The sequence below is a fragment of the Myodes glareolus genome, chromosome 10 (assembly GCF_982192425.1).
Source record: "Myodes glareolus chromosome 10, mMyoGla1.1, whole genome shotgun sequence".
Taxonomy (NCBI): Eukaryota; Metazoa; Chordata; class Mammalia; order Rodentia; family Cricetidae; genus Myodes; species Myodes glareolus.
Genome location: NC_142035.1, coordinates 58,417,895 through 58,432,348, shown reverse-complemented (window position 1 = coordinate 58,432,348; position 14,454 = coordinate 58,417,895). Strand labels below are relative to the sequence as shown.

At 41.5% G+C, this 14,454-nt stretch overlaps 1 protein-coding gene across 1 annotated transcript in view; it reads left to right on the top strand.

Moving 5' to 3' along the window:
• The window catches only part of Ganc (glucosidase alpha, neutral C), a 56,497-nt gene that overhangs the window by 28,742 nt on the left and 13,301 nt on the right, over nt 1–14,454 (top strand). Inside the window, exons 12-17 of the mRNA XM_048459722.3 lie at nt 920–1,046; nt 1,886–1,965; nt 4,844–4,987; nt 7,015–7,111; nt 10,513–10,614; nt 12,579–12,822. Of these exons, the coding sequence (XP_048315679.3) occupies nt 920–1,046; nt 1,886–1,965; nt 4,844–4,987; nt 7,015–7,111; nt 10,513–10,614; nt 12,579–12,822 (794 nt within the window). The remainder of the gene's footprint in view (nt 1–919; nt 1,047–1,885; nt 1,966–4,843; nt 4,988–7,014; nt 7,112–10,512; nt 10,615–12,578; nt 12,823–14,454) is intronic.

Sequence of the window (14,454 nt, the reverse complement as noted above, 5' to 3'; positions counted from 1 at the left end):
TATGTGTATATCATTCCTTCCATGTGTGCCCACATGCCAGAAGGGGGCGCCAAGTCTACATTATAGATGGCTGTGAGACACCATGTGGTTGCTGGGAATTGAACTCAGGGACTCTTGAAGAGCAGTCAGTGCTCTTAACCACTAAGCAATCTCTCCAGCCCCCATGCCTGACCTTTTCACATGGGTTCTGGGGCTCAAACTCAGGTCCTCATGTTTGCAAGGCAAGTACTTTTCTGGCTAAGTTACCTTCCCAGGACTGTTCTTGATTTCTTTAATGATCTATTTCATCAGTGTTATCTTTGCCTCTAAATACCTAAGGAGTTAAGACCCTGACTATTTAATCCTTTCTTATAGCGCCTGACATCACAGATAGATAGAAGCTTAATAAATGTCATCTTAAAGATGTAGATGGGACTGAGGTGGCTCAGTGGGTCAAGGTACTTTGCAACAAGTCTGAGAAACTGAGTTCAAGCCCCAGAACACATGTGGTGGCAGGAGAGAACCTACTTCTTGTAGACCAACAAACAGACACACACAAAATACATAAATAAATGCAAAATAATAGTAAAGATGATAAACCATGATAGTTATCAAAGAGGACTTACCTGGGTTTGATAACAATTTTTTTGTTTGTTTTTCGAGACAAGGTTTCTCTATGTAGTCCTGGCTGTCCTGGAACTGACTTTGTAGACCAGGCTGACCTCACAGAGGTCTGCCTGCCTCTGCCTCCCAAGTGCTGGCATTAAAGGCTTGTGCCATCCATGCCTAGCTGATAACAATTTTAGAAAGGTCATAGGGATTTAGTAATGTCCAAACTTTTTCATGAGTAAAACTCGACCCCTCGAAACAATGGTAGGAACAGCTGAATGAACATAAGCCTCATAAAGCTGACATGTTCTCTAAATCTCTGTCCTGACAGCTTGTGGTTATCAGCGACCCCCACATCAAGGTGGATCCTGACTACTCAGTATATGCTAAAGCCAAGGAACAGGGCTTCTTTGTGAAGAACCCAGAAGGTGGCGACTTCGAAGGCATATGTTGGCCTGGTATGGTATCACTTGTTTCCACTTGTGCTGTCCCAGTTAATAAAATGTCTATGGCCAGCATTCTCATTCCTCATGGGCATGTCTATCCCTTCCAGCCACATTTTCAGCACCTTTAAGGGAGATAGGCCATTGCCTTTCATAATACCTGGTGCAGAGAACTGAGTGCATTCGTCAAGTCAGTGATCAGATGAATGAGTGAAAATGGGCAAACAGGCTAATCTCCATGGCTGCCACGTCTCTAAACAGACATAGGGAGTAAGGAGTGAGGACAGCCGGGGATGGGAGGTGGGGCTAAAGTGTGGTCAGGCTCTCCCTTGTAATTGCTCTTTGTCTTTTTAGCTCAAAATTTTGGCTTTCAGTCTTTCCTGAGTGACCTCAGCTGCCTGTGGAACTCCAGATGTAAAAGTCATTAGTCTAAAGCCTTGTTAGTAGTTCTCCAAAGACCAAAAGAAATCACCACGGTGTCATAAATCCAAGTGCTGTGGAGAAGCCTGTACCTCCCTTTTCTCCCTTGAGCCATTGGAACAAGTCCATGTTCTCATTAAAAACAGGGTTCGCTGCAGAGTAGTGGACGTCCTACCTGGCTTTCTCAGCCATTAGTGAAGGATGAACTTCGTCCTGACACTTGTTCACTGGCTTGCCCATGGGCTTTGGTGTTGAAAGGGTTACATTTTGTGTCTTTAAAGATTGCATTCGTTCACTTGTTACAGACCGTGCCTGTCTCATTTGTCTTTTGTATTTGACATAAGGCGTCCATTGATAACTCTCATATCTTCTTTCCACACATCTTGCGTAAAGACCACTGTTGTTGACAGACTGCCCACTGTTGTGCTCTGCAGGCCTCTCGTCTTATCTGGATTTCACCAATCCTAAGGTCAGAGAGTGGTATTCCAGCCTTTTTGCTTTTCCTGTTTATCAGGTTGGTTTTTATTCTTTTTCTACTTCCCAGTTAATCTGAAAGATGAAAGGAAAAGGTAGTTGCTTAGAACTGCTTTTATTAAATAGTTTTTGAGATAGTGCATATATAAAAGGCACGAATAGATACCGCATTATAGATTTTGATGGTATTAGAAAGGGTACTATTACTAGATGTATAAAAGCTGTGGTTTTACCTGTATCAAAATATAGTACAATGGATGTTTATTCTATTTTCTAATTACTATGTATATTTTAATATAAAACCTATTTTGAAACTATTATTGAAAAGTGATATGAAGCCAGACATGGGGGCCCAGTAATCACAGCACTTGGAAAGATGAGCAGAATTGCCATCAATTCAAAGCCAGCTTGGACTACAGAGTGAAACTCTGCCTCAAAGAAAACACTGGATATGGTGATGCACACCTTTAACCTCACCTTCACAGACAGAGGCAGAGGAATCTTTGTGAGCTGGAAACCAACCAGGTCTACATAGCAAGTTCCACGACAACCAGGGATACATAGAAAGACCATGTCTCAAATAGAAAAGACTTAGAACTAGGAAAATAGTTCAGTTGACAGAGTGCTTGGCTAGCAGGCCTGATCCCCAAAACAGCAAAGACCCATGGTAGTACATGCCTGTAATTGCAGCATTTAGGAGGTAGAGGCAGAAGGATCAAAAGTTAATGTCAATCTTCAGCTACTTATCAAATTCAAGAGCTAAGCAACATGAGAGCCTTTCTAAAACAAAAAGGGAAAGAAGGAAGGAAGGGAGGAAGGGAAGGAGGGAGGGAGGGAGGGAGGGAAGGAGGGAGGGAGAGAAACAAAAAGCCTCATCAGCAATAAAGTGGCTATGACAAGTATGAAATTATCTTTCAAACCAGTGGTTCTCAAAACCTGTGTCAAAACCGCTTAGGGGATCAACTGACCCTATCACAGGTTGCATGTCAGATATTTACATTATGATTCATACAGTAGCAAAATTGCAGTTATGAAGTAGCAATGAAAATAATTCTGTGGTTATGAAAATAATACAGCGCCTCACCACAACATGAGGCACTGTATTAAAGAGCTGCAGCATTAGGAAGGTTGAGAACCACTGTTATCAGTTATAATGTATTGATAAAAGCAAAATTTAATAATTAAAATCTTAAAAGAACCATGGAAAGAAGTAAAAGTCACATTAGAGACCAGTCTTCAACCAGTCATGGTGATGATGACAATCATAATACCTAACACAAACTGAATGATGCAAGCCACATCCCAAGTGCTGTTTTAAGCATTTGATGTGCATTGCCCCATTTCTTCCTTATAAAAATACTCTAAATTGGAACTATAATGTAACCATAAATGTAAGAAAATTAAAGTGTGGAGAGTTTACCTATTTACTAAGTGATAGACTCAAGGTTTGAATTCCGATCTATTTGTCTCCCAAGCTCTGCTCTTGGACATCCCAAGATGTTTGTTTCTGAACATAATTTATTAGGAAGGAGATTAGAAAAAATACCTAGAATGATATAAACATCAATCCTTAGACAAAATATGACTATAGTCATTCACTTCATGGCTGCTTTCATAATACTGTGCCAGAGTAGGATAAATTAAAGAACTCTTATGATCCACAGAGGTGGAAATATAAATTATCTAGATCTTTATAAAAAGAAGGGGACAAGAAGAAAACGTGCTGATCTTTGAGTTAGAAATCCTAAAAGAAGGGCTGGAGAGATGGCTCAGTGGTTAAGAGCGCTGCTTGTTCTTCCAAAGGTCCTGAGTTCAATTCCCAGCAACCACATGGTGGCTCACAACCATCTGTAATGAGATTGGGTGCCCTTTTCTGGCCTGCAGGCATACATGCAGAATACTAAGAGTACTGTATACATAATAAATAAATAAATCTTTTTAAAAACAGAAATGCTAAAAGAAGACTGAAGGCAAATATTTTGAAACTATACAGCCTTGTTCTTAGAAGTGCATTTGCTTAGAAGCCAGGCATGATGGTGTGTACCTTTAATCTCAGCACTGAGAGGTAGCAGCAGGTTATCTCTGTGCCTGTTGTACAGCCTGTGTACATAATAAGGTCCAGGACAGCCACAGCTACATAATAGAGAGACCCTATCTCAGAAAAAAAGTGAATTAGCTTAAAAATAGTTAAAGAAACATATAGACCACCTTCAAGAATGGGAAAGATGATCTATCATGTAGATAAGGTCTCAGGTGTGTTCTGTAGTGCCCTGGAAGGGAGTTAGGCCTTATTAGGACATGGTGTAAAGAACATAGCATTAAGAAATAGTGGAATGAACTGTTTGAGGCTCCCTGTAATGATATTCAAATGCTAAGAGACCGTGAATTTTATAAAAATTTTAATACCATTTTCAGTAGATGGAAAGAACACAAAATATAGAACATGTTGACAAACATATAACTGAGCTATCAAGTCTTTCAGAGTATTAGAGAAAAAATAAATTAATGTATAATAATAACTGCCTTTAGTTCAGAGTTGTAGCAGAGATTTCTTCTCAGCTTTGGATAAGATCAAGTGAAGATTTGTAGTAGATAGTGGATGATACAGAGCCCAATGGTGAGTATTCACAACTTTTCTGGCACATATTCCCTAAGGATGTCTTTGTGTGAACTTACAGGGCAGTTGTATTTCACAGACAATATAGAGCAACATTATTATCAAAAAATATTTATCAATAGCTTTCTTTGAGTCAGATACTGTTGTAGGTGCATGGAATTTTCATTGAACAAATTCAACAGAGTTCACAACCCAATAGACGCAAAAATAAATAAGACAGAAGAGAGAGAAAGAGCAGGGATACTATCCTGTTACTATCAGCCCTGAGGGAGGATCCTCATGAACAGACTTTACTTCCTAGGGATCTACAGACATCCTCTTCGTATGGAATGACATGAATGAGCCCTCAGTCTTCAGAGGGCCAGAGCTAACCATGCAAAAGAATGCTGTTCATTATGGCAACTGGGAACACAGGGAACTTCACAACATCTACGGATTTTATCAGGTAAGACATCCAAATTAGAAGTCAACTAGATTCATGTCCCTGCCCTAGACAGGGAATCAGTTCTGCAGTCAGGCGCACTGTGCACACTCTTTGTGTGTCTTTGTTGTCAAATGCAGTGAGTCTTAAATTATAACCCATTTATTATTTCTCCCTCTACTTCCTTTTCCTTTTACAATAAACCTGATGAATTATATATTATTTATATATTGTGTATGACATTTAATAGTACTAGAAGACCTTTATCGGCACAGGCAATCTATAAATATGTTAACAAAGGTAATTAAAGCAAGGTTTTAAGATTTACTATATATCCATCTATTGCTAGCTTATCTGAGGTTGGTGGCACACATGTGCAATCCTAGTATTCATGGACAGAGGGATTGTGAATTCAAGGCCAGCCTGGCCTACATAATGAGTTCTAGGCCAACCTAGAGTATACTACCAGACTGTCACAAAAGCAAAAAGCAAACAAGGGATAGTGATGCCTCAAAACATAAGAGTTCTTGCTGCTCTTCCAGAGGACCTGAGTTTAGTTCCCAGCATCTATATTGGGCAGCTCACAACAGCCTGTAACTCCAGCTCCAGAGGATCCAACACATTCTTCTGGACTTCAGAGGCACCTACACAGGGACTCACATATACTTAAATTTTAAAAATATTTTTAAAGGGACTAGAGATATGGTTAAGTGGTTCAATCCCCAGCATCCACCTGGTAGCTAACAACCATCTATAATTCCAGTTCCAGGGGCTCCAAAGTTCTCTTCTGACCTCCTTGAGGAGTATATGCATATAATACACAGACATAAGGGAAAACACTCACATATAAAAGAAAAAAGTTTAAAAAACAAACGACAAATGTGTGTGTGTGTACATACACATAGATACACATATATATCTAACATTCACACCAGGAGAGTAAGACTTATCATATAGATTTATATTTTAATAAATATATGTCTTAGTTTCTATTGCAGTGATAAGACACCATGGCCATGGTAACTTATAAATGAAAACACTTAATTTACCTTATGGATTTCAGAAAGTTAGAGACTATGGTAGCATAGTAGAGGATCAGCTGAGAACTCATATCTTGATCCGTAACAACAAAGCTCTAAGAGGGAGGCACACTGGGAATGGCACAAGTTTTGAAGCCTCAAAGCCTCTGCCTGGTGACACCTCCTCCAACAAGGTCACACCTTCTAATCCTTCCCAATAGTTCCTCCAACTGGAGACCAAATATTCAAATATATGAGCCATTCTCATTAAAACCACCACAGTGAACTTTTAAGATGTGTAAACTTTCCTACTTTGCTCAGCCTTCTGAATAAAGGTGGTGGAATTGTCTTCTCTCTGCTAATCATATCCAGAGATTGAGAATCACTTACCCTAACTTATACATGTGCATCTTAGTCATTTTTAGAATAAGACTGCATGCCTACAGGCTCCCACAATTGCTATTTTCTATGGGAGCTGCTAGCTGTATATAGCCTTTTCCAAGTAATACATGCTTATTTCTCAGTCAGCTTTTGCTTTAGTTAACTGCCTTAGGGAATTTCTTATGCAGGCTGAAGTGGACAATTAGCCTCTCTGAATTTATATTTTTGATCAATTAAAATCATTTGACTCACAGATTATTATGCATATTTAAGGAGATGTATTATAAAATGCCTACCAATAGTACCACTGAATAAATGATGCCTTGGTTTTTTTGTTGTGTTGTGTATTTGTTTTCTGCAGTGCTGGGGACTGAACCTTGGGCCTCAGGCATGCTGGGTAGCCACTCTTCTACTCATCCACATATCAATTCCTGTTTATTTTACTGGCATTGCTAACCAAATAATTGTTTCCATCTTTTCTAGGCAAATAGGTATTATTCATTGTATCATCAAATAGACTTACTGCATTTATTATTTCCCTTTTCCTAGTCCCTCCAACAGTAACTTTTCTCATGTTAGTAGTCTATTGAGGATGTTGGCAGGATGCCCTCACCCTGTCTCCTCTTTCCAATTTTCTCCACTGACTTACAGCAAATGGCTACTGCAGAAGGATTGATACAGCGATCTAAAGGGAAGGAGAGACCCTTTGTCCTTTCACGTTCTTTCTTTGCTGGATCACAAAAGTATGGTAAGAAATGACTCACATTGTAAAATACAAGGTAGCTCCCCATCCTTTTCTTTTGAGCACCGTTTATGGTAGATGCTACCTGCTGCCACTGTGTTCCTCTTTAATAGCCGTATAACTTACAGTGTAGAACCTGATGTGCCCTGACATGTGTATTTTATACTACGAATAAATGGTCTGTAGGTCCCTCAGTTGGTAGAGTAGACAGCCTAGTAGGTGAGGGGCCCTGGGTTTAATGCTCAGCACCATATAAACCCAGGCAAAGTGGTGTATGTTTGTAATGTTAGCACTCAAGAGATGGAGGTGGGGGACAGAAGCTCACAGGCATTCTCCAAGGTCATCTTGGATTTCCTGAGACCCTGTCTCCCTCCCTTACCCCAAAAGCCAATTTTCATCAAGTTTAGTACTTTTTTCCTACTAAAGAAATGGTCACTTACTTGTTGAGAGAGTGACTTCAGAGTATTCAGTTTTCTGGCATAGTCATCTGACCTTACCTTTTTGACTTGTGAAAATCCAGAGAAACATATCTCTAACATACTGTTCAGCCAGCTGTTCCACTTAGCAGTGTGGCTTAAAATAGGCCTGGCTGCTTGCTTGTTGTCAGGGTCATCTATGACTGAATATAGCTGATACAGATCAGCTCAACTTAACCACTCTGTGGCAGAAAGGCTATTTTAAGGCCCCTGTCCTTGCATAAGTAATTGAGAGCATAGGTCCTATCGTAAAGAACCTTGCCTTTGTTGAATCATAGACATTTTTAGGTCTCTCACTCACTTTTGAGTTCTTCAGCCAAAGGACAGAATAGTATGAACAGAAATGCTCATCATAGCATTAGACCTTGAGGCCAAAAGAAAAGTCTATGTCTGTAACAGTAAAGGAAGGGTTATAAAAGTGTGGGTTATCTACAGGGCAAACTATCATGCAGCAGTTTAAAATTATAGTTTAAATGGTTTTTTATTTATTTTAGGGGGTATGGTGCATGCCACCAGTCTAGAGGTCAGAGGACAACCTGGGGTTCTCTCTGTTGTAATAGAGTGGCAGGCCACCACCTGGTTCCTGGCTAGCTTTACCTGAAATAATTGCACAGAAACTTTATTCATTTAAACACTGTCTGGCCCATTATTTCTAGCCTCTTATTGGCTAACTCTCACATCTTGATTAACTCATTTCCATTAAATCTGTGTAGCACCATGAAGCTGTGGCTTGCCGGGAAAGATCCTAACCTACGTCCATCTCAGGCCAGAGATTCATGGCATCTGCCTGACTCTGCTTTCTTTCTCCTAGCGTTCTGTTCTGTCTACTCCACCCACCTAAGGGCTGGCCTATCAAAAGGCCAAGGCAGCTTCTTTATTTAACCAATGAAAGTAACACATAGACAGAAGGCCCTCCTACACCATCTCTCCATCCTTAAAGTGGTAGTTTTAATTGCATGAGAATAGGTTTGTAACATTTTGTAAGTTAAAAAAGAAAGCATGCCTGAGTGATATTTGTTATCCCAGTTGTTAAAAATGTAAATGTAGTATTTTCAATCAGTAAAAAGACTTCAGTAAAATATAGGAAAATTTAAGCCTGTAATCCAGGCACTTGGGAGTGGAAGCAGGAGGATCCGGAGTTCAGGGTCATCATAAGCACCATAGGAAGTTTGAAACCAGCCTAAGATACAGGAGATTTCATCTCAAAAATAAATACATACATGAATGAATGAATGAATAAATAAATAAGGGCCAGCAAGATGGCTCACAGGGTTAAAGCACTTGCTACCAAGCCTAATGACCTGAGTTCAATCCCAAGGACCCACATGGTGGAAGGAGAGAGAACCAACTCCCACAACCCAGGCTACATAGTGAGTTCCTATCTCAATGAAAAAGAAACTGCAGGGGAAATTAGAGAGGGAGAGAATTAATGAAAAAGTTGATAGGCAGCAGTTTAAAAAGATAACAAGAGATGTGGTTGTTAATGTTTCTTTTTTGGAGCTTTTGATACAGAGTCTCACCATGTAGCTCAGGCTGGCCTTGCACCTGTAGCAGTCCTCATGCCTCTCTGTCCCCAGTGCTGGAACTGCAAGTGTGTGCTGACATGCTCTGTGCCGTCTATGTTATCTCTGAGCACTTAGGTTCTGGGTCACTTCCTAGTCTGCAGTACTTGGTGTGATTATTTGCCCCCATGTGTAGTGAGGAGAACGTGGCCTTTTCTAGTCACATGCTTGACCACTTGCTGTAAAGAATGTGTGGCTAAACAACCATGTTAGCCATGATACACTGTGTGTCTACGTGAGCTTTCTTAATGAAAATGAAAATGTTGCCACAGTTTCAAAATCACTGTGTAGATACAGCCAGAGCTCAATTGATGCCAGGGTAAAGTTACTAGAGTGCTGTTTAAAAACAAAATCCCTTGAAAATATTTTTTTCGAGCTGGAGAGGCTACTCAATGGTTAAGAGCATTACTATTCTTCCAGAGGGCCTGAATTCAATTCCCAACACCCACATGGCAGCTCACAACTGTTCCAAGGGACCCAATGCCTTCAGATATACATACATGCAGGCAAAACACCAATATACATAAGAATTTTAAAAAATATTTTTCTCTGCCTATAGGCCAGCTCAACAGAAGATTAAAACAAAAATATCTACTGAAACCATTTTGGTAAAAGTATAGATGTTGTATAAACGCTTATCAACTGTAACATAAACTGGAACTTTGCTTTAACAGTCTGACTTCTTGCCTAAATCTACTTAACAACTATATCACTAGGATAGAATATGGTTTGCCATATCCCCTTATCTATAAAACAGAGCTAATAATATTGTTTGCCTGGAAGGATTGTCGTAATAATTAAGTGGGACAAGAAACCCAGAGTATATAGTTTTGTTTGTTTATTTTATTTTGTTCTTGTTTTCATTTTTGATATATGGTTTCTCTGTGTACTACTGACTGTCCCAGAACTCACCCTATAGCCCAGGCTGGGCTTGAACTCACAAAGATCAGCCTGCCTCTGCATCCCGAGTGCTGGGATTAAGACATTTGCCACCACTGCCTTTTGTTTTATGAACTTTAATAACTTTTTCACATTAGAAAAGTGATATTTTTCATAGAATTATCAGAATTTTTTAAGATGAAAAATCTGTTTCTGATTTTATTATTTTTGTCTTTTACAAATATGGGATGTATACTGGGAGGTGGTGGCTCACGCCTTTAATCCCAGGACTTGGGAGGCAGAAGCAGGCGGATCTCTGTGAGTTTGAGGACATCCTGGTCTACAAGAGCTAGTTCCAGGACAGGATCCAAAGCTACAGAGAAACCGTGTCTCAAAGTAATAATAATAATAATAATAATAATAAGTAAATGAAATGGAGTGCATTGTATGATTTGTCTGTGTTTTCATGCCTTGTTATGGGCAATATAAGGTGCCGTCTGGACAGGAGACAACACAGCAGAGTGGAACTATCTGAAAATCTCCATCCCGATGTTACTCACCCTTAGTGTCTCGGGGATCTCCTTCTGTGGAGGTAAGTTCATTCCTGGCTTGAGGTTTTGAGTAGGAAGAAGTGAGAAGAGAGTCCTCGGTGCTCATTAGCTGTTTGGAACAAGGATGAATGCAGAAAAGAAAATGGGGGGAGAGCAAAAGGGTTGCTTCAAAAATTATTGCACAGATTAAAGTGTGCAACTCTTTAATCTTTTAAACTTTTTAACCCACACCTTTAATCCCAGCCCTCTAGAGGCAGGGGTAAGAGAGTCTCTGTGAATTCAAGGCCAGTCTGGTCTACAGAGCAAACTTCAGGACAGTTAGCACTACACAGAGAGACCCTATCTCATATAAATAAATAAATAAAAGTCTTACATGTATCTTGTCTGAATTGAGGACAGGAAGTCAGGTAGTAGATGAGGCATCTGTTTCCATCCCTCGTTCCCTCAGCACTACCTCCAGAGACCCAGTAACTGAATGTTCCAGAAGCATGCTTTTCTTCTTGAAAGTGGAAAGGAGGAGAGCACCACAAACAACTTAGCAAAACAAAAGCCAGACCAGGGCTGAGTGTGCAGCCCAGGAGAGTGCTAGCCTGGTGCACTCAAGGCCTTGAGTGTGATGGGCAGCAGCGTAGCCGAGGGATGAAGAGAGCCAGACTTACAGAAACACTTCTGCTCAGCAGATGTAAGATTCTGTGGCATAATTAACTGTTTTCTTCATAAAATGTGCTCAGTTGGTACAGTGCTTGCCTAGCTTGCAAGAAGGTCTCAGTTTGATCCCCAGCCCCACAAAAAAACAAGTATGGTCACACAGACCTAAGATTCTATAACTAAGACATGGAAATAGAAGGATCAAAGGTTCAGGGTTGTCCTTCCCTAGTAGTAAGACTGAGGTCAGACCCAGCTATGTAAGACCCTGTCCAAAAAAATACATGACTGTGGAAATGACTCAGTCAGTGAAGTGGTTGCTACACAAACGTGAAGACCTAAGTAAGTTCAGAACCCCAGCACCCATGTAAAAGAGCCAGGCACAGTGGCACATGCCTGTTACCCCAGGGGTAGGAGGGTCCCTGTTGATTGCTAGCCAGCCAGTCTAGCCAAAAATAAAGTGGAGAGTGATGGAGAAAGACACTGAAGTCAGGTTGTGGCCTCTACATGCACATGCACAAATACTTTCTCACACGTGAATACACAGATACATATGCATGCATACACACAAAAGATGTGCTCTTGGAAAAGATGGATCTAATTCAAATACATGTCTGAGAATTCAGTGCAGATAAGTGAACCAGTATGAAAGTGCTCAGTATACACTGACTGCAGTCCTAACTGTGAAGGCCTGGGTATACACTGGCTGCAGTCCTAACTATGAAGGCCTCGGTATACACTGGCTGCAGTCCTAACTGTGAAGGTTTTGATACACACTGGCTGCAGTCCTAGCTGCAGGTCTGAATTCTGAATACTTTTTATACTCTACAAGAATGAAAACAAATTACTATCACTTTTTTGATACATGTGTCTTTGTGACATTGGTCCACATGCAAGAAATACATGTCCTGCTCAAGGGGTGAGCATGAAATTTTACCTAAACCTTCAAGGCTGATGATTTGCCTTTCAGGGGTTGATACGGTTTTAGTCTTTGCCTTCAGAAGAAATAAATTACCAGTCCCTTTCCCTTAGTACACAGACACACACATAGTCAGGGAGACATTACACAATTTGTGGGTAATGGAGGATCCAGAACACACAGGACAGCTGCTCTTAACAGAAAAGCCTGTGACCTTTCTACAAAAAGAAAAAAGGAAAAAAAAAATGTAGAGCATTCTTCCAGATTCCTGCACGGACTTTTTTGTGGCTCAAACTTCCCTATTTGAGGCCATAGGTTTGTTTGCCTGTTGTGTTGAGTGTGCACCTAGAGCATCTCCTCTTAGTTTTCAAGGCCTTATTTTACCTTAGCATATCATTTATTCCAAGTCAAGTTTCTTATCCGGTCTTTCTTTCTAACCAGCTGATGTGGGTGGCTTCATTGGCAATCCTGAGGCAGAGCTGCTGGTACGTTGGTACCAGGCTGGAGCTTATCAGCCCTTTTTCCGTGGCCATGCTACCATGAACACAAAGCGGCGAGAACCCTGGCTGTTTGGAGAGGAATACACCCGATTGATCCGGGAAGCCATCAGAGAGCGCTACACCCTCCTTCCCTATCTGTATTCTCTGTTTTACCATGTCCACACGTCTTCTGACCCTGTCATGAGGTAAAAAGGGCATCCTCTATTTAGGGACTCCAACAACCTACCAACAGATCCCCAGTGATAAGGAACTGGAAAGGGAGAACAAAAGTCATGTGTTTACTCAAGTTTCAACCAGCTCACTGCCTGTTGTGCAGGGTGCTGCCTGTCGTGCACGGGGTGCTGCCTGTCGTGCGCGGGGTGCTGCCTGTCGTGCAGGGTGCTGCCTGTCGTGCGCGGGGTGCTGCCTGTCGTGCGCGGGGTGCTGCCTGTCGTGCGCGGGGTGCTGCCTGTCGTGCGCGGGGTGCTGCCTGTCGTGCGCGGGATGCTGCCTGTCGTGCGCGGGGTGCTGCCTGTCGTGCGCGGGGTGCTGCCTGTCGTGCAGGGTGCTGCCTGTCGTGCGCGGGGTGCTGCCTGTCGTGCACGGGGTGCTGCCTGTCGTGCGCGGGGTGCTGCCTGTCGTGCGCGGGGTGCTGCCTGTCGTGCAGGGTGCTGCCTGTTGTGCACGGAATGCTGCCTGTTGTGCACGGGATGTTGCCTATTGTGCACGGAGTACTGCCTGTTGTGCAGGGTGCTGGCTGTTGTGCACAGGGTGCTGGTTGTTGTGCAGGGTGCCGGCTGTTGTGCACAGAGTGCTGGCTGTTGTGCGTGGGGTGCTGCCTGTTGTGTGGGAGGTGCCACCTGTTGTGCATGGGGTACTGGCTGTTGAAGCCACAGAAGCTGCTGACTAGACCCTCTGTTTATGATTAGAGTATTGGTTTTGGCTGAGAGCTGGAATGTAAAGAATAAGGAAATGAGCTTATAGCTAAATAACTAGCATTTTATGCATAAACCTCCTCTCATAAAAAATAATTTCCCTGCCATCTGAGGCTTGATCTTACCCACGGGTTGAACTTGAGGTGGGAATTTTTTTCTAGCATATAAATTCTATTTTGAAAGCTAAAATCAGCTTTTTAGGTTAGAAAAAAACATGGGCAGAGTTCAGTCAGCAGTTCCTATATTTGCTTCAGACCAGATGTTTCCTGGTGATTCTAGTCATTAGCCAGAGTTAGAAACACTTGTTTTGTTACCATTCCATAGAAACAGAATGTATTGTTGCAAAGTCTGGATAAAGAAATAGCAAATTTCATTTATTAAAAAAAAAGTATTGGGCTAGAGAGTTGACTCCCGGTAAGCAGTTGTTACTCTTACTGAGGACCTAGGTTCAATTTCCAGTACCCACATGGTGCCTCACAACTGCCTGTAACTCCAGTTCTGAGGGATCCAATGCCCTCTTCAGACACCTGCAGGTACCACGCATACATATGGTACATTTATGTACTTGCAACCAAAACACTCATAGACATAAAATAAATTTAAAATTCTAAAAAGTTTTTGTCAATTAAAAAAATATCTTCCTTGGGGCTGGACAGATGGCCCAGCAGTTAAAAATGCTTGCTGCTCTTGTAAAGGGCCTAAGTTTGGTTCTCAGTGTCCAGCTGCAAGGACTCCAGGGTGTGCTTTTGGCCTCTGAGAGCACTTGTACCCAAATGGTACACACACACACACACACACACACCCCTAAATTAAATCATTCTCATAAAGTTAAAGACCATTAGAACCACTAAGTTGCTATCTAGACACAGATATTGAAAGTTTTGCTGTTTTATGAGCATAAGT